Here is a 20723-nt window from a genome sequence, read left to right as displayed (position 1 = left end):
TTCACACTTCAGTTTCTCCAGGAATTTGAGGTGCTGCCTTTGCCTGGTGATTTGTAGGATCCACCCATCAATTTGTTACAGAAATTTGAAGCATTTCAGCTTGGCCCCTCTGGCTCACTGACTATTCCAAAGCAATGAATGACCCATGATTTTGTGCAAACACTGGCACGCACTGCCCAGGAGGAGCAGAGGGATCAGGGCTGTGAGGGTTGAGCAGGAAAGGCTGCTGGGACAGCCAGGGAACACCGGAGTGGCTGTGCCAGGGCCCAGCCCAGCACTGGGCTCGTGCCAAGGCAGAGTCAGGGCTGGGAAGAGGCAGAGGCAGCTCAGGGAGCTCCCGGGCCTCAGCACTGGAACAGAAACTGAAACTGTGCCTGAGCCAGCAGCCCTGAGCTAAGGGAGCACAGGGACAGCTGCAGGGCCTTTGTGGGACCAAAGCAGCACCGCAGCCTCTCCTGCTCTGAGCCAGGCTGAGCTCCCGGGCCCGGGCTGCAGCTCCTGCTGGCTCTGCTCAGCTCCACGGGAACATTTAAGTGTGGTTTACATAAGAAGGAGGCAAAAGCATTTCAGCTGTGCCCGTCCTGCAGTGAGCCTTTCCTCTGGCTTGTACCCTTCCTCCTAACTACTGAGCATTTCAGCCTTGGAAAATCAATTTTACACCATTCCACTCAAAGTTCTACTTACCATCATATGAGTGACTGCCACAAGTGGGTGCTTGGTTCTTTTTAACCAAAAGACTGATACTCAACTAACAGCACAACTCCAGCCTTTTCTTTTCCTTTTGAAACCCCCACTTCCCGTGGGCAAAGAGCAAAGGTAAGAATCCACCCTCATTCTTAACCTATCCCATGTACTACAGCCCAGTTGTTTTGCACTTGCTCCTCCTCTTCATTCCACGCAGGACTATGGTTATGTTTGCTTCTTTGGAAAAGCCATATTCCAGCTTCAGGGCCCTGGGGTTTTAATGAACATCAGGAACAGACTTCACATTTCCAAAGCTGCCTCCCCCAGGTTTTCCTGGCTGATCACTGACACCCCGAGCCACGGATCACATCTGGGAATTGCCACATGGACATGCTGCCAGGTATCCAAGGTACTTGTCCTACAGATTACAGTCAAGTCCCAGGATAAGTAAGTGCAGGTGTATAATGAAGTCCACTTAAAATGAGACTGGTCTCAGGTTTGGAGCAGAAGAATTCTGTAGTAAGATTTACGACCTTTAATAGGAACTTTAGAATAAAGAAAGTAACGTTTATGTAATGAAAACCATCTCTCTCTGAAGAGCAATGATGTGTTAACATCAGCAGAGCTGTGTTTCAGTGTTTTCTGTTTGCAATCCAGCACCCTGATTGTCACTTAAAGTTCATTAATTATTCTAAAAATGCCATTAACAAAATGCAATTGTATGCAATTTTTTAATCATTTTGTTCTGAAGGTGGCATTTCATCTATTTTTAAAGCCTACATTTTCCAGTAGAGCTTACCCTGTGTTCTTAGAATTACTCAATACATGAAAATACAAACATCAGTAATGAGCCCTATTAATGCAGATTTCACTTCAAGCTAACTTAGATTTACTTCACACAGTTAAGTGAGTTCATTTCATTGGAAAAAGAGATTCCCTAAAGGAAAAAACATCAACTGCTGTGGCTGATATTGCCCAATACATTGCTGAAAAATAAATTCTACTGATTGGATTTTTTCATTTCTCTCGCCCCCCCACGCCCCCCCCCCCAAGCAGCACTTTTTAAAATACAGTCTTTTAATGATTGTTTAATTTTCATATAACTAGAATATAAATCCTTTACATACTGCTTTGCTGCAGCACAATGTCTCCTTTTTCATGGGAAAAAAACCTAATTACGTGGTTGACCGAATTGCCTGTGGTAACACATCAATTTTATTTACATTCAGAAGTTGGACTTGAGTTTGTTCTCAACACTCCAGTTAATTCCAAGCCCATTTTACACAATAGTTCTCCTGGATTCATTAGTAACACCTCACGCTGCTGGTATTGGGAGGGATTCCCAGCTATTGGAACCTTGCTTTGGATTTCCAGCGCTTTCCAGGCAGTTCCACTTCCACAGCACCAGTTCTATCCCACCTTAAATATCCTGGATTTGCTCTAAGTCTGGCCTTGCTGAAACAGTCCTGCCAAGGACCATTAAGTGTCCCTCCAGAAGGCAGCTGTTAATGTTGCCTCAGGAATACCAACTCCTTTTCCCACAAGAGCACCAGAGAAAAACAAGAACTGTTGTGTGCCCAATAAAACCTAAAGGTTAATTATTCAAAATTTCAACTATTTCAATTGAGCTGAGCTTACATTTGGAAAGCAGAAAGATTATGAGGAAGCACATGGATTCAGCAGTAGAGAATTTCTTGGCTTTGCCCTCCATCAGTGTCTTTCCTTCAAACTGTTTTCACAAGGTAATTTGTTGCAATCAACAGGAAAAGCTCCAAATTCCCAGACATGAACAAAATCAAGATGCTAATTCTTGAGTGATACAAATAAAATAACAGAAAGCATCAGGCTTTCTTACATATGGCCCTTTGGTAGATTGCAGATTTTTTTATAACTTTTTAGCCTTACATATTTCCAGCTGTATAAAGAGGGAAAATGCACTGTGAGAATGATCCATGGAATATCCTGAGCTGGAAGGGACACACAAGATCAGTGAAGTCCATTTCTTGACTAGAATTGGTAATGAATTCACAAATGCTACATGTACTCACTGGATCCTGCTCTGAACACTGAGGTTCCCTGTTCATGGGGAGACAAAACCACTGAAGGAAAGAGGATTTAAGGCAAAGGTAACTGCAGTCAGAATTCCAAACAGTTTTAATTTTTTTTTAAAACTACTCCCATAAACCAACTTCCAAGTAAAAGGAGTTGAAGTGGTGGGAAGAACATTTATTTTTAAAAGAAAACAAAACAAAATGAAGACATCTCACCCAGACACAATAAGGCTCTTGTCAACTTCATGTGTATAAAAGGAGTTGGCATTTTCCCATGAAGCAATTCCTTAATCCCAAATGATGGCATAATAACCTCATTTAATATGCCTCCTTAAAAGAAAAAGTTTATTTTGTCTAAGCTGAACTTCAACTGGCAATCACTGGACACCAATTACCGGTGTCAGATATAAGGGTCACGGAACAATTCTGCGAGCTGAGAAAGTAGGAATTCACTTTTCAAGCCCATCTTCTTGCCAAAACAATGGAAAAGTTGAACTTTGTTTTCATGTCTTTGGGAATAATCTATGCTAGGCAATTAAGAATATGCAAATTACTTATCTTATTGAAAATAATCAAGCCAGAAACAGACTTTTCAGTAACTTAATATTCCAATAAAGTCTTCTGTCATAGGAACCTACTTGTTAATTCCACTCCGCGCTCAAGAACCGGCAATTAACCATTTTCAGATTTCACTCAAATTATTAATAAGTGGTACTCAGCTGCTTGATATTCATTGCTGCTTTTTAGATGGAAAGCCTTCCAAAAGCCTTGCATTTCAGCTCCTTTATTCCGTGCTCGTGAGCTGCTTTTCCATGCCCTGGCTGCTCTCCTTCCCAGTACCACTGGGCATGGCAAGAGCTCTGGGCTTTATGGAGTTACTCAGGGTGCATAAAATTGTTGTAGTGCACATCCCATGCTTTCACCTAAGCCCAGGGATCCCAGGAGTAACCTTTGGGTAAACCCAAGGAAGTCTCCAATCCAGCTGTAATGCAATTCCAGCAGCGACTCTCTCCCTTCCCATAATCTCATCCTAGAATGAAGACTGAGGAGCACTCTCGTTTGAACGCCCATTTCATGGCAAGGGGGCTCAGTCTTCATTTCATGCATTGCTTCACACACTTAAAATATGTTTGAACAGACAGGAACATCTTCTCATTCAATAATTAACGTATCTCACTACACAGAGCTTACAACACACTGTAATTCCTGACAGAGCTCCCAATTGCAGAAATAACACAGTACCCTGAAAGAACCTTAACTAGACTCAGACTGAAATGGAAAGTAGATTTTTCACTGCTTTATTCTCTTTTACCTTAGCAGAACCAAAAAATATCATTTTTCCCACGTTTTCCATTATTTTTCTTTTAATCCCTAATAAATGCTGACAGACACCAACTACTAAACATTTACAGGTTAAACATTGACTTAATTTAGAAGACTTGACTGATAAATGCAAGTCTGAAATCTGGCAGTTCATAAGGGAGCATCAGGAACCCTTCCTTCCCAACAGGAATAAAACCACCTAAGTTGAGTTCTGGGGCAAGTTGTTCTCCTCGAGACAAATCCTTTAAAACAGAGCTGGCCTGTTCTGCTTTCCTGTAGGCAAAAAATCAGCAAACTCCAGGTAGAGAAACCATAGCAGAAATTCATTTGGGAGTACAACCACGTGGGTTAATGTGGGTGCCTTGCACACAGCCCTTCCTACAGGCAGCATTTTTCCCTCCTCGCTTTTATCAGCGCCGGGGGATTACGGCTGCGCCAGCCCGATATGCCAAGAATTCATAAACAGGAACGAGCCAAAGCTCCGGGTTCTTCCTGTCACAGCTCAAATTTCAGCTACATTTTTAAACTCACCAAGCTGCAAAGATCATGTACAATAACCTTTCAGGAAAGACTCACCTAATTAATTCAAGATAATCTATTCTTCATAAGCGTTTCCACCCAAAGTCTTACATTCTACATAGCAGAAAGTGGATTAGTGTCTCTTTTCTGGGGAAGCAGCTCCAGAAATTAATGGATCAAGGGCAATATATCAGATGGAAATCCCAAATACCTACCAGAATCAGTGAGTTCAGGCACACAAGCTACTAAACTGATAGAAGGATGCAGTTTTACTTAAAGAACTATCAAACACCCAGAATTTATTCATTTTCAAGCTCCTGTCTCACATCCTGCCAGCTTTCCAGAGTCCACCTCCAGTGCTGTGCTTACAGTCACCAAGCTGTGTTCTCAGTAGCAGTACACATCATTATCCCTGCATTATCCCTGAGAATTCCAATATTCTGTATCACAGATGCAGCAGACAAACCTGAATATATCCATAAATCCAGTACAGAGATTACAAATTTACAGACAAAACTGCCAGAGAATCACAGAATACTCTGAGTTGAAAGGAACCCACAAGATCATCAAGTCCAACTCCTGGAGTTGTGTAAAATGTCAGAGCAAAGTGCTCTTTGCAAAAGCAAAGGGGGGAACTGAGGAACAGATGTCCCTTCCCTATAACCCGTGTGGGACCCAGAGGGTCCAGGGCAGGGGTGGGAGAAGAGAGAAAACCCAAGAGTTGAGTCTAAATTCTCTCTGATGCTCCAGATGGTATTTGGTCACCAAATGCAAATGAGAGCTCTACAACTTGCAAATCCACAACTTTCCTGTCAAAAACGCTGCCAACAGTCAGACACTCCCTCCTCTCCTTCCACTTCTTCTGTCGGATGTACAAGAAAACGGATTTATGGGAAAAGGTACCGTGGCTGGAACAGTTGCCAAACCTCTCCAGGCAGTATCACTGAGCAGCATTTATCCTCCAGAAAACAAAACTTCAACAAACTAAAGCACACTGAACTTTTTCAGACTTACAGAATCACTCCGGTTTTTCCTCACTCACTGACCCCACACCAATTAGCTTCTTCCACCCAGGACCAAATAAAGATCTTCAACCCCTCTTCCAGTTTTAAATGCCACCACGATAGAAACCAGAGAACCCCAGTTAAGGCTGGCAGGAAGAAGAAATGTAGGAGAATGTGCAAGAGACGCCTCTGAAGTTCCCAGCTGCCTGGCTAATCCAACCACTCCACTGATCTACAACTGCTCTGCAAATAATTGTCTTTACTTAATCTCCCGTGACAGCATTTAATTATCCACAGTTTTGGAAAGCTACTACATAAACAACTCTCCTCGTACCTCCTGTTTACAACCACTAAGTTGTTTTCCCTAGGACTACTTGAAATTCTTTTATTAAAGGCAGATTTGTTGTTTACCAAATCTTGAATGTTATAAAGGAACGCTTAGAGTTCATGAGCAAAAGTTTTTGAAGTGCTTCTGAAAGCAAAGCCTCAGTTTGGACTTTTCACCTGTTTATGAAAGCAGTATATATCATACAGCACGGGTGGAGTGACTCTGTTATCCAGAAAAATTCATCATTATAATTTAGACTTGAATTAATAAAACATAATATTTAAAAATTAAATTCTTTAAAATTTAGTGATTTAAGAATCACCAAATTATTTCACTTTCAAAGCACAAGTCCTAGGCAGGAAAAGAGAAATCCAAAACTTCATTCTTGATAAGAATTCATGATTTCATTAACAGCCATTACTCCTTAAAGTTCCTATCTCTCAGAAGAAATGATATGTTTTGGATAGTTTTGGACAATGTTTTGGATAGACTCTAGTCTTCCACTTGGATTTGCAGCATCACATCCTTGTGCCTCCTGAACATGTGAATACAACACAACAACAAAGCTCTGCTCAAGGAACTCTTAAGTCACAGTGACAATCCAACCTGCAGAACAGCATCTGAAGCCAAAGCAGCTCACTTCCTGAGCAGGTTATCCCAAAAAAAGCATCATGTTATCCTGGCCCAGCTGAGAGGCAAGGAAAACTCTGCTTCAGTAACTTTCCTATTTTCTGTTTGTATGCCCACATGGAAAAATCCTTTATATTTTCAGGAAGCTCGTTTCAACTATCAAATACTTCAGTATTGTGGCCTGTTTATACAATAAAAAGCAGAATAAACTTGTTCCTTTTGCCTTGGGGCTGCACAAAACAGTGAACACAAACTGTGTCCTTTATCCTATCTCAGGGAATCAATGGATATAAATGCCTTGGGCTGGCAGAATTTGAGGCTCAATATTTTGTCAATACTGATGTTTGAACTCTAAAATGTACTGAACAGAGCACGACAGCCCTATCAGCAGGAAAATGTACAACACTTACACAATTTACATCACTTTGAACTGTATCTGATAAGTCACTACAAGTGTTTCAATGTGCTTTTAATATAGAACAAGGAAATCTATCCTTGTAGGATTTACACACATGACAACAGACAAGTTTCAGATTTAATTCCACTTAAAGTTACTGCTTGGAAGGCTCCAGCCTGGATGCTGGAACACCTTGAGTGCTGTGTCCAGTTCTGAGCCCCTCAGTTCAAGAAGGACATGGAAGGGGCTGGAGCCCCAGGAGCGGCTGAGGGAGCTGGGAAAGGGGCTCAGCCTGGAGCAAAGGAGGCTCAGGGGGGACCTTGTGGCTCTGCACAAGTCCCTGACAGGAGGGGGCAGCCGGGGGGGTCGGGCTCTGCTCCCAGGGAACAGGGACAGGAGGAGAGGGAACGGCCTCAGGCTGGGCTGGGGAGGCTCAGGCTGGACAGCAGCAGGAACTTCTGCATGGAAAGGGTTGTGAAACACTGGAAGGGGCTGCCCAGGGAGGTTTGGAATCCCATCCCTAGAGGTGTCCAAGGAACACCTGGACGTGGCACTCCGTGCTCTGGCTGGGGGGTCAGGCACAGGTTGGACTCAATGACCTTGGAAGTCATTTCCAAACTAAATAATTCCATGATTCCACAGAATTTTGAACCAGGCAAATAATGTGTGACAGTGATGCTCCTCTCTTTGCTACACCCTGCCCCACACTGCACCCAAGCACGTTCAGCTGTCCATACATTTAAGTGGATTTCCATAGCAGCACCACTGGAAGCAGCATCACATTGTTGTAACCAAGATGTCAGATATAAACAAGCTCCATCAATTTACAACAGGAACAGAAGCATCACCTGCAACTCCCCTCAAATAAAAAGACACTTAAGTCCCATCTCCTGCATTTGAAATATTAAATAAACTATATTTCACTAAGAGAAAAGCATATATTATTAAAGCTTTGCTGGGTAAGTAGAAATATTACCCATGCCCTCATTCAAAACAGGTGCCTCATAAAAGATGAATGTCAGTGGAATGGCTCAGTGCAGCACTTGTGAGCCTTCTCTTTAATTATACATGATCACAGGGCTACCTGCGTGGAACACACCCCAAGGTACTCAGGGCTCCGTATCTGTGATTTCACAGGCTCTGGTGCCAAATAAACAATCTGGCAGCCATCAGAGCAGGAACTTTGGAACAGTGCTTGCAACAGAAAAACAAATGAAGAGAAATGAATATACCATCACCCAGGACCAAACAGTGCAGGGTACAAGTGGGAGATAAGGGACAACTCAAGCACACCTGATGAACAAAATATTCTGTGTACTTGAAACGCATTTTATCACCAAGTCACCAGAAGGTCTAAAGGTCACGAGGATAAAAAAATCACTGCAAGAAACCAAGAAACTAGAACCTGATCCTTATGATTGGCTTGGATTTTTTCTTTTAACTACTGTTATTATTCCAGAACTGGTGAACTTCAGTTCTTTTCTTGCAAGACACAAAGTGAAAATGGAGGTAAAATTCATACAGCCTAATAAAACACCTTTTAGTTCAGACAAACTAAGTCTTGTCATAGCAACAATACACCACTGAAAAGAAAATAATATATAGTGGATATGGTCAAACCCAAACAGGATCACAACAGACAGAAGAAGCTTTATCATGTTAAGGCTCCACATTCTGCAGACTCTGAGGACAATCCCAGTTGCATAAAGCCCATAGTCACCAACTTATCCCCATCACCTTTGACCCACCTGCTCCTTCCTGCCTCTGATTCCACCCACTTGTTGCAACTTGCCTCGGATTATGTTCAAATCCTGCAGCACAACCAAGGAGCAAGTCCTGACCTCACGGATTTACCTGGGGTGCCGTGGAGTTCACCTGACTCTACAGGAGAGGTGATTTATTTCATCAGCTACTGCCTTATGCCAGAGCTGGGATTTTATTATTATTATTATTATTATTATCATCATCCTTTGAACTAGAATTTACTCAATTTTTAGAGGTTCCACAAAAATCCAAGTCATGACTACAGGTCATGAACTCCTGAGTTCAAGTTTCCCTTCACATTTTATCTGCCGCATCACTCACGGCAAAAAAAGTTAAATTTACAGCATTTTTGTTTTCCTGTAGGTCTTAAACCACAAATTACAACAAAATCACATATGATAGCACGTTGAAGATTTAAATAAAGCTTCTTTTTCATTGGAAAAAATAGAACCAGTTGAGAACCTTTGAAAAGAAAAGAGTGACTTACTGTGCAGCTCGCGGTGGATGACATCGACCAGGTTGGGCTCGTCCCCCCACCAGAATATCCAGAGCTCCTTGCAGTCGGGTTTGACGTCCCGGCGCCACACGCACAGCAGGTTGGCCTGCAGGCAGCGGATGAAGCTGAGCAGGATGGGATCATCCTGGGCTGGAGCCGAAATGATGGGCCCACAGTCCCCATGGCCTTCAAAATTGTACCTACGCCATTTGATGCCTGTGAGTTCAGCCTGTGGGAAACACAAAAGGAAGAAAAGAGTCAGTGGATCCCTCCATAATTTAGTTATATTCATAGTTTATTTCATTTTCATAGTTAGTTCCTCAATTCAAGTTCAAAAACCCTCCTATTCATGTATTTTCCTTTATTCCCCTTCAAGGAAAAAATTTAGAAACAGCGCTGAATAAACCTGGCTTACACCTGCATTTAGGTTTTCACCACAGCCTGATTCACTTCTATTCATTTCTATTCTATTCATTTCCAGCAGCTTCATTCAATTTCTAACCTTATTGTTATCTTACTGTCATCTTACAAGTTAGAAAGGAAAAAAACCAAACAGGGAGAGGGAACCAGGCTCATTCCCTACAGGCTGCTTGGTGGCCACGTGAGCTCAGTGTCAGCCCAGAAGTTGGCCACTTGAAAGTCACAAACAAAGCACCACAGGACATAAGAAAACCAGTGACTTGATGGAAAAGGTGAAACAATTTCACATTGTGATGTTACAAGTTTAGCAAATGGGCTTTTTCTTTTTATTTTGCCCAAATGAACAAAAGCAGAATAAAGAAAGTTGCCATTTACTGTCTCTCAATCAGACAGAATTCTCCTATTAACCATCAAGGAAGAACAAAAAGAACAGATTTGCTATCCTGTTCGCCAGTCCTAAATGCACCCAGATATTTGGGAAAGGTTTTCTTTGGGCACTGCCCAGGCTCCCCAGGGAATGGGCACAGCCCTGAGGCTGCCAGAGCTCCAGGAGCGTTTGGACACCGTTCCCAGGGATGCCCAGGGTGGGACTCTTGGGGTGTCTGTGCAGGGCCAGGAGCTGGATTCAATGATCCTGGTGGGTCCCTTCCAACTCAGGGTGTTGTGTGATTTTGTGGTTTTCCTCCACTCCCAGTTTGCCCCACCCCTGTTGTAGCCTCCCCTTTCTCTCTGCCGCCCAGCACAGGACAGGGAATACCCCCAGGACAGTCTGGCTGTTACCAAACACAACTGGTGTGTGTATACCCTGCTCACACAGAGGGCTTGTACTCTACTTTCCAACCCGTTACCACATTCCTGCTGCTGCTATTCCCTCCACTGCTTCTTTTCCAAGGTTCACACCTTCCCTTGGCTGCCCAGAAGCAGCTGGTGCTCGGCCCCCAGGTGCTCCTGCAGGAGCAGCCAGCTGGTCTGCAGCAAGGAGTGCAAACACTGCAGGGCAGCAGCTGCACCTCTGACAAGAGAGGGCACTGCCAGGGACACGGGAAAGACCCAGTGGAAACACTGACTGTAGGGATGAATTTGTACTCCAAAATAAGACCAAAGACTTGCAGTTCATGTATTCCTCTCATTTTCATCACCTGTGTAACAATATTCAACCACTCCTCCAAAACCCAAATTCCCCATCACACACAGAAGAATTTCCCTTTTCCAGTCCACAAACTTAGTCCATTTACAAGTTTAAACTCTAAAATTTACTTTTGTCCACCAAAGTACTCGGAAGGAACTGCCACTGGTTCAGAAGCTGGCTAGTTAACTGCTGAGGAGCTGAAGGTGATGCTCATCATACCAACAACAGAAGCAAAGAACCACAAGTATTTCTTGGATCTTGTAAATACATCCTCTGAAACAGTTCCACCTCATTCCTGGATCCTGCCTGGCACAGCAGGGCTCTGGCCCATGGCTACAGTTCCTGGGACTCTGCCTCAAGGACTATTTCCCCAAACACTGATTAAATTAAATATTGCCTATTTAATTGTCCTCTGAAGAGGCCTCACCAGGCACATGGCAATACAGCACTGCACTGGGATGGGGAAAAACCTATGGAACACTGAACAGCACGGAAATTGGGTTTATTGTTTGCAGGCCCCTAAATCACCAGGCACCTTCAGCTCCACAGGGCAGAAGGGACACTGCCATCCTGTATCCTGCCAGCAGGACACCGCTCCTGGATTGTCCCAGCTGGAGGTTTCCTACAGCCAGCACTGAGCTCTTGCATGCAGACAGAAATGCTGATCAGCCATCTAAAGGGTTGGGGGACTATGGAAAAGGAAATGGGAAAAGATAGTCCAGGCTGGCCAAGATGCACAGCCACGTGCCACCTTCCTGGCACAACAAGGACAAGGGAATGCAGGAGGAAGAGGCAAAATGGAAGGAGAAAAGTTATTTTTTGCACAGTAGGGTGCTGGAATACCTCACACACTAAATAACTGTCCAAGAGAAAGGGCTCCTCCTAAACATCTACATCTATTCTACATGGGTCCCCAGCTATTGCTTGGAAAAGGAACGGACAGAGTTTCTGAAACAGGATAATGAATACAACTATGAACTACAAAACACCAAAAATTAGTGCCAGTACAGGCAACCTGTGAAAAAAATGATGTTAAATATTTGTGCCATAACCAGCTAAGAACATATGCTAAGTCACAAAGAGCATGGAACAGGAAGATGACAGAAACCAAAACCAAAAAAACCCAACTGAACAAAGGACTTCACCCAACTGCAGCACTCGCTTGAACCACACAGCAAAAGCCAGAGCTCAGCTGTTCCAAAGAGCAGAGAGGCTCCTGTGGCCTCCTGCCAGCTCAGAGGCATCACACCAACATCCCACCCAGAGCAGGGATGAAACAGTCAAGGAAAGCACAGCAAAACCAGCAGGGCTGCACCCAACTTAATTCTGCGCTAACTCCTGGAGCCTGTAATTCTGTGGACTGTGAGGAATGATAAACTGCTAACCTGGATCACACCGGTGCCCATCCACACAGAGGGAGACTCCTGAAAAAAGGGAGAGACAAGTCCTGGGGGGTTGGAGTCAGCAGCAGCATTAAATGAGCTCTCACACATCGTTTCCCAGTCCAGGTTGCAGAGATGTGGTTCAGCACATGTACTTGGATATGTCTGTTTCTGTTTAAATTTTTAATAGGTAAGCACCAATACTAATCCCTCAGAACTTCAGGATTGTGTCCTCATGGTAATTAAAACTGAATTCAAAAGGAGATTTGAATCCTGAAGGGATACACAAGAGCAGACTACACCCAAAACACACACATTCTACGCCTCTACTGATGTTCTGTGTAAAGTGTTTCACACACTAGAGGGAGAAGATCTGCATCCACAGGGGGGGTTATTTACATTAATTGCTTTAAACAAGCCAACAGCCCTGGTTTGAAGAGGCCTCCATCTGTAGCAGAGTTTGTACAGACAAGACAAGCAGTGGCCTGTGGTTCTGGGAAGTGCTCTGAAGAGCCAAATGTGGTTTCGCTTGTGCTTCATCGGCAGTGAGCACAGGCTGACCCAACACAGCCTCCTCCTCAGCCCCAGACACGCATCTCCATGTCCCAGTCTGGATCTACTGGTCATGGAATCGCTGGGTGAATGGGATCACTTCACCGATTTAAACAAGGGAAACAAAGAGAAAGACAAACATTTCCAGGCTCAGCACCCTGACAGCTCATCCTGCAGCCAGGGAATCACCGAGCAGCCAGGAGGGGGAGTGGAGGGGGATCTCCGCTGCCAGGGACAGCTCCAGTCAGATCAAACACAGCCCTACAGTGCACCCAGACTGCAGCTCATGTACACCTCAACTGACAGGAGCAAGCACCGGTGCCAGAGCAGGCCTGGCCTGGCTGCCTTCCCTGCAGCACTCAGCTGCTGCTCAGACATTCACACTGAGCTGGGCTGACTCAAACCCAGAAGGGTTGGATTAAACGACTTTTTCCTCTACTCAGATCAGTCCCCACACCTGATTCATTAAGCAGCCACAGAGATGCTTGTACCGGGAAGTCTGAGGACAGCAAAGCAGGTCAGCGAGGGCAGAGCTGCTCTGATTAGTAAAACTGCTGGTTTGAAAGCAGCCTGAAACACTGAGACAGAAACCAAAATTGCCAACCTGAGGACAAAACTGTGAACATGCTGTTTAACTCACAGCTGGCTAGAGATGAATGCAGAACAAAGCAGAACTCTTGCCAGGTGATGTAATCTACTGTGTTTCTTGCATCTCTTCCCATATGCACAGTCTTGGCTTATTGCAGTTGCTACAATGTTTTTAAAACTAAAAAGCCTGACAAAAAAAAGGAACTTACAAATACTTATTATTATCCAACACTGTTAGCAAATCATGCATTAAATGAGATTTTTGCTTTGGTTTATAAAGGAACATGTGTCATGGAGGACTGTGCTGTGAAGAGTTCAACTGCTCAGATAAGAGGGGCTGTTTTGAAATGAAGTTTTTTTCTAAATTCAGCTAACTGCAGTTGGACACAGAACATTTGTGAGACGCCAGTTCTAAATGCACGGGGCCAAGCATGTAGGGAAACAGAGAAATTGGATCACTAACAGTAATACCCAGACCCTTCACTAGCATCCAACTTCTTGCAGAGCAATTCCCAAGACACAAAAAGATCTGTTTCTGATGTTTTCAAAAGCAGCTGTCAGGGTAGAAGAGGTTGTTCAAATTCCATACAGGCATCCAAAACCACCCAAAACATCCCCAAGAAATAGGCACTAATGAAAACAGTGCATTGCTGACGTCTTTATTCAGATGCACGGCCTTAGAGAGAACATCACAGAGTGCCTTGGAAAGGGACACAAACTCAGGTTTCAGTGACCATCATCACACCCTGCAGAGTGAAACAGCCTCAAAAGAGATGAGCTGAGAGTGTTCAAACCTCTGATCCCCCCTGCACATACAGAGACAAGCAGAGAGACACAGAGAGCAAATTAGCACTTTCTTTCACACCCTGCTGCCCTAAATACAGACACCTCCACATGTACCTGCCACAGCTCAGGGCTCCAGGACACCATCCACCACTGTGAATTCCTAGGAGACAGAAAACCTAAGCTTTCATTCTTTTCCCCCCTTCAGGCTTAAATCAGAATAATAGGCAGCCTGGGAGGGTCTTCTGCTGATCTCATCGTGCTCCACTCCGATTGGTAGAGTTTAGGCTGCTAAAAATCACAATTCCCCAGTAACATTTCACAGTGCACGACTTGGTGCTGGTGTGCTCCCAGCAACCCTGAAGATATAATTAGTGCTGGGTAGCCTCTGTGACTGTTTTCCTCTTCTGCAGCCCTTGCAGATGGAACACAAACAAACCCATCTTCCACTTCCTCTTTTATTTCCCATCTCCACCAAATGCTTTTTGGCCTCTGTTTTATGGGAAATGGACAAGCCAACTCTAAATTAACTTCTCCAGATTGCCTGAGTAATTCCACCCATTTTAATACACAAAGCTCCCTTGGAGAGATTATTCAATAATATAGACACAGCAGAAGGAGAAAGAGGGAGAGCATCAGAAGTTTGAGAACTTTTGTATTTGGCCGAACCAAACGTAAAGCAGGGTTATTTCTGTACTGCTTTGTGCTTCTCTACATTAAAAACAATGACTAAAACTAGATAAATGTGTTATTTTTCCTGCTTCATATGGTACAGAAAAGTAAGAAAAGCTAAGACAGAGTCAGGCTGCAGAGTGTAGAAAATCATCACTCTGGTACTTTCAAAATAGGAAGGATATATTTGAAAGGAGGCAAGATCATACTGTGAGTAAAAGAAGCAGGTATCCATCACACAGGCCCTCAGCTCCAACCCTGATTTCTCAAAGACTTTCAACATGGCAGCCCTCAGGTCATTTTATTTTCCACACTTCTCCAATTTGAAACAAAACAAAAACCAAGTATAAAAGTACTTCCCAACTGCCTGCCCAAAAGATGCCACTCAGACAAATTCAGGTCTGCCCAGTGCTTCAAACATAACCTTCTTTAATGGTCTTAAAAAAAGATGCAAGTAATGTAAAAAACCAAACCACACTGTCATCACTTCCACAAATACATTTCAGTTAAAGGGAATATAAAAGCTTTCACCACATGTCCTTCTAACCAAGAAGAAAATGTTGAGCTGCCCAGGGTACCTTAAAACATTGTATTTACCAGCCTCTGAAGTTAGGCTCAGTCTAAACAATTTCTCTAATCTAGAATTTTGTTTGCTTCTACGTAGGAGAGTAGTTGCTAAGTATCTTTAGTCTACGATTTATGCTTCAAATTGGAACATAAAGCATGCAAATGCCATATATATGTTTGCCAGTTTTATTAGAGTCTCATCTTGAGAGCTTCATTCAAGTAAGTAGCTATTCTGAAGCCACCAGAGACTCATACTAAGGACTACTCACGAGTGAAAATCTGCATAAGAAAGCCCTTAGTTCAAAGTCCAAGAATTTAAACTGTAGTTAAAGGTGCCATGGGAATTACACCACCATTTTAATTAAATGCTGTAAGATCTTGCAGACAGACTCAAGATTAGCACCATCTGTTTTGGTTACAGCGTCTCATTTCACTACATCATCCTCACACAGCAACGAAATACCATTGCACACTCCACTCCAGCCATTTAAATACCAGATAAGATTTATGTCATGTTGATACACTTCACCAGGAAGGAAGGACAAAAGGACGAGGACAGTGGGACTGAAAACTACTCTGTAACAACGTGTTGCTTGTGGGGGATGCAAACACCACCCCGTCTCGCAGTGAAATGAAGTATTTAGTAACATCTGCCTAAGTCCCTGTCAAGTGAATGGAAAGAACAGAGGAGATTGCTTAACTAAAACATTCGCTTTCTTCACTGCTTTACAGTTTGTACACCCTGAGAGAGGCTCCTATTCCCACAGCACAACTGAGCAGTGCCAGCACCTGTCCCCAGACATTCCCCCTCTTTTCTCCTTTGACTAGAGCTCTCTGGGGTTTGAAAACCCACAACAAACTGACCACCTCAGCCCTGTGGAGTCTCCTGAAATCAGATCATTCCCTCAACTACATATTAACATTCTCCTCTTTACGCTTTCCATTTTAAAAAAAGCAGGGAATGGTTTGTGTTCCCTTCCCTCAGGGCTTATCCCTTCTGCCCCTGGAAGAGGGAGGGATCACATGGCAGTGCAGAGGCCTTGCATGCACTGAATGAGCTCCAAAAGGACATTTCTGTGAGGCCAAGTATTGCAATAACTGCACAAAGTCCTCCAAACTTGCTCTGAAATCAAGAAGAGACAAGAAATAACACTTTACAAAATAGCTGATTCTGAAATGGGCATCCCATGGCCAACAAAAACACTGTGCCATGGTCTGTGCTTCAGAGCCCAGCGCTCAGCCCCAGCCCTCTTAGTATGCAACTGAGCAGCAGCAGAATGACATGTTTGACTTTAATCCTCTCCCTGCATAAGCACACAGTCAAGTGGCTGGAAAAAAGGGATAAAGGGCAGCCACTAACAAGCTTTTTTAAATGAAGGATGAAAAAAATCACCTTTTTTTTGGTTGTTATTCCTTTGCTCTTAAAACCAACGTGAAAGTGAGCACGCCAGTGCATGCAGCACATGTGCCTGGAAGAGTTTTGTGTTGGATAAATCCCTGCACTCCACGCTGCCTCCTTCCCTCATGCTCCCTGGAACAGATTATTGAAATGCTCCTACTCCAGAGCTGTTTGTGACAAGCAACAGCGTCAGGGCGTTTGTGTGTCATCTTTTACCTTTGCCAAGTCTCAGTGAAGGATTTAGCTGTAACCAAAATCCTATTATCAGATATCTCCCGGATGGACTTCTGTACCTGGGAACATCTGAGATCCCATATCACAGTACTGAGGACCAGAAAACCAAGGCATTTCTAAAATAATACAGTCCACATTACTAAAAGCCACAAACTAACAGTATGAGCTGTTATGCCTAAAAAGTAAACAGCACTGACAGAAATGAGGTATTTTTTCTCTTTCTCCCCAATACCAGGGTGATTCTGCCCATGTGGGAGAGGAGGCAGCCAGGAAGATTAATTGCTTCTTTTCAAAGAAACAAAAGTCAGACCTGTCTCAAAAAGAATTTGAGGTGGCAACCAAGTACCACCTTTCCCAGTGGAAAATATAAAAGCACTCCAATACTAATGCTTAAATTTCAGCAGCTCTGGCAGATGCAGGAGTTACCAACAAAGGCTTTTTGAGTGGCAAGCACAAAAGAAAGAGCAATCTGGTAAAAGGGCCCAAATTACTGATATGGATCCAAACTCTCACAGAAATTCAAGGTTAAATACTAAAGTAGATGACTACAATCAAACACAGCAGAAGGAAAATGAGCACACACTGACACACTGAAAGGGAAAAAGTATCTTCCTCCAGTCCACGGCAAAAACAGGTTGGCAAAACAAAACCAAATGTGAGAAATGCTTATGAAAGAAACAGAAGGTGACACAGAAATTGAGGCCATTATAATTCACCTGGAGCTCTGCACCTTCATCACAACTGCAGCTCTTGTTTCACAACATCAAAACCAGAATAATTACAGGAATGGTCAAAAAATATATATTCCATACAGTAAAAAAATCATCCAAGGATTAAGTCTGGTTGGTTTACAAGAGGGAAACTGAGGTTCTCTAGAGAACAGCCACTGGTTTTCTTCCAGAGATCAAATTAAATTAGCAGAACACAGATTCAAACCAAAACAAGGTGGCTGAAATTTTTGTATCAGGACAAAAACTTGTAGACAATTTCGTAAGTACATAAGTACATAAAACATCTACCTGCTTCAAGAAACCTCTCAACCAAATACACAGAGAGCCTGGGAGATTATTCAAGGGAAGTGCAACTACATCCACTTCAGCAAATCCAGCAGGCCAGACAAACACTGGCCACCACTGAACAGGACACTTGTGCAATTATGATTCCACAAAGCTGTTCCATGCCCTGCCATTTAGCCAGGCACCAAGAGGTACCTTGGAAATCTCATCAGCACACAGAGAGCAGTCAATGCTCACCCTCAGAGCTGCCATCCTCAGCCAGGACCCAATGCCCCCAGAAAGCAGCAGCAGCCATTCAGGACTAACTGCACAAACTCTAAAAAAAATCATTATAAAACAAAAAAGAATTAAAGAGGAAAGTTTTAAGAAAAGACTTTTGAGTTAGATCAACATCTTTCACCTTCAGTGAAGGCTTTGGTTAGCAAATCTCCAGCCCTCAACCAATCCAGCTAATTCAGAACACGTTCCACACTGGTGCCTGGCTCGGCAGCTCCCCTCCACTGTCAGGGCTGTAACCCAGTCCATCAGAGGTGGGAAAGGATAATGTGATAACCGTGGCTGGAAGCCAAAGGGCTGAGACTCTGCCATCACTTGAAAAGATACCTTCAAGCCCAAATTATTCAGGACACAACCATAAGGAAACTGAAGGATGACAGCAGCACTGACCGCGGTCAGCGTGGGAGTGAGACTTAGCCAGGCACTTCCACACACACGTCCTGCTGGCTCTTGCACCAACACAGCCACACAGAATGGGAAGCTGCTGTGCCAGAATCCCATCACCAGGAGTGAGAAAGGGAAATGGGAAAGCCAATCTGCACAACAAAACAGAATAGGCAGGAATCTGGGGTTCAGAGGATGCACAAAACCTACCCATGTCCAAACATCTACCCAGCAAAGCCACGGCAGCCAACAGTATTTAACAAGGCATGACTGGGCTTGATTTGGTTTGGGTTATTATCAGGACAAAGGGAAGAAGCGGACTTGATCTTGGAGCCCTTTTCCAGCCTTAATGATTCTACATGGAATGAGGCTTACCCATGGCAGAGCTGAACATTTGCCCCTGCAGGCTGCATGGAAGCACACAATGCCTGGAAGCAAAATGCCATCTCCAAGATGAAAGACAGGAGGAATTGAAGAAATTCTTTTCATATTACCAAACCCTGGGTTTAGGTAGTGACCCACCCCGCAGGTCAGGTCACAGACACTATTTTACAGAAAGGCAACTCTTGAGTTCTCCATCACTTTCAGTCTCTTCACAAAAGGGAATCAAGTATATTTTAACTTCTGAGTAGACGGTTGAGAACAGATAATAAAATGAAAACTACCACTGCAAACTTCAATAGCACACAAAAAAAAGCAAATAAAGATGCAACTTGCCAGCAGCCTAAGTATCCCGCCCTTGTTTTCAGACAGGGTGAATGATGAGGTTTGCAAGTCCCCTTCAGGAAGAATCAGAACTGGCTGCCTATTTTCCAAATTTAAAAGTCCCCTTTCAGAGAAAGCTGGACTACAGAAAAGCAGTCCAACACATGAAAAAAAAAAATGACAAAAGCAAATCTGCAAGCAAACAAAGGAATCTTCTCTATTCTTCCCAACTTTAACTTTCTTTTCTAGTTTTTTTTTTTAACTGAAGGAGGAAGGAAATGTCAAACATCAGAGTCATACAATAGACTATCAGATGTTTCCCAAACCAAGTAATCTGACATATGGGCAGAAAGAAACGGGGGGGAGGGTGGGCTGGAGGAAGTAACAACCCAAGCAGAGTAAACTTTGGCGCAGTGAGTTAAAGGATGCAGTTCCCTTTCTTCCATTACACAAAAAGCTGCACCGAGGACTTGGAACATTCCCATGCCCCACATATGAGCAGCACAGCAGCCCTCATGGGTTTACAGCTGTGTCTGCCCCTGCCCTGCCCAGCAAAGCTCGGTTTTACCCCCGTGTCCATCCCTGCCCAGCCCAGCAAAGCTCGGTTTTACCCCCGTGTCCATCCCTGCCCTGCCCAGCAAAGCTCGGTTTTACCCCTGTGTCCATCCCTGCCCTGCCCAGCAAAGCTCGGTTTTACCCCCGTGTCCATCCCTGCCCTGCCCAGCAAAGCTCGGTTTTACCCCCGTGTCCATCCCTGCCCTGCCCAGCAAAGCTCGGTTTTACCCCCGTGTCCATCCCTGCCCACCTCGCTCCCTTCCCAAAGGGGCCCATCCCAGGCTCCTGCTCTGGGACAGGGGGGCAGGGACAGCACAGGAAGCCCATCCCCCAGCCCCGGTTCCTCATGCCTGTCCTCACCACTGACACCCAGTAGTGCCCAGCTTGTCAGGAGCAGCCAAAATCCCTCAGCCCTTCAAAACCCACCACCTGCAGCATCCTGGCATATGAGTCTTCTGTAACATGGAAAGTAGTAAATAAAGCCACTACATGACTGGTCACGTAGATTCACTTTGCCAGCTCTCTCACTGTCATTCCTGCAAAGAGAAGAATCCAGCACCTCCTGCCAGAAGGGAATTACAGAAATTCACAGAGAGCTCCAGTCGAAATTTTATTAAAATACACATGGAAAATTAAATAACCAGGAACTCTGGGCCAAAAGCTGAAAGCAGCTCTTTCAGAATAAAGTAATTTAACCAATTAACCTTCTTTCTCAGCAAAGAAATTTTTTTTTTATAGAAATACTTGACATGACCACTAGAAGATATTCATGGAATTAATTTTGTGTCTCACCAGAGCCACCTACAAATTCAGTAACATTGTAGACACACATGAAGTGAGACTCATAAAAGTCCAACACTAAGAG

The 20723-nt window shown here is 43.9% G+C and overlaps 1 protein-coding gene across 5 annotated transcripts in view; it reads right to left on the bottom strand.

Annotated features, from left to right (window-relative positions):
* Positions 1-20723, bottom strand: part of LOC309580053 (mediator of RNA polymerase II transcription subunit 13-like) — a 43187-nt gene that overhangs the window by 14016 nt on the left and 8448 nt on the right. For all 5 annotated transcript variants that reach the window (XR_014226942.1, XR_014226943.1, XR_014226944.1 and 2 more), the window contains exon 2: positions 9188-9425. Coding sequence is in view for 1 of the 5 variants with exons in the window: in XM_082293765.1 (XP_082149891.1) it covers positions 9188-9425 (238 nt within the window). In the remaining 4 variants the exon portion in view is untranslated. The remainder of the gene's footprint in view (positions 1-9187; positions 9426-20723) is intronic.

The sequence above is a fragment of the Coloeus monedula genome, assembly GCF_965178545.1.
Source record: "Coloeus monedula genome assembly, chromosome: 18".
Classification (NCBI taxonomy): Eukaryota; Metazoa; Chordata; class Aves; order Passeriformes; family Corvidae; genus Coloeus; species Coloeus monedula.
The sequence above is the reverse complement of the archived record's forward strand: the minus strand, read 5'-3'. Positions and strand labels throughout refer to the sequence as shown.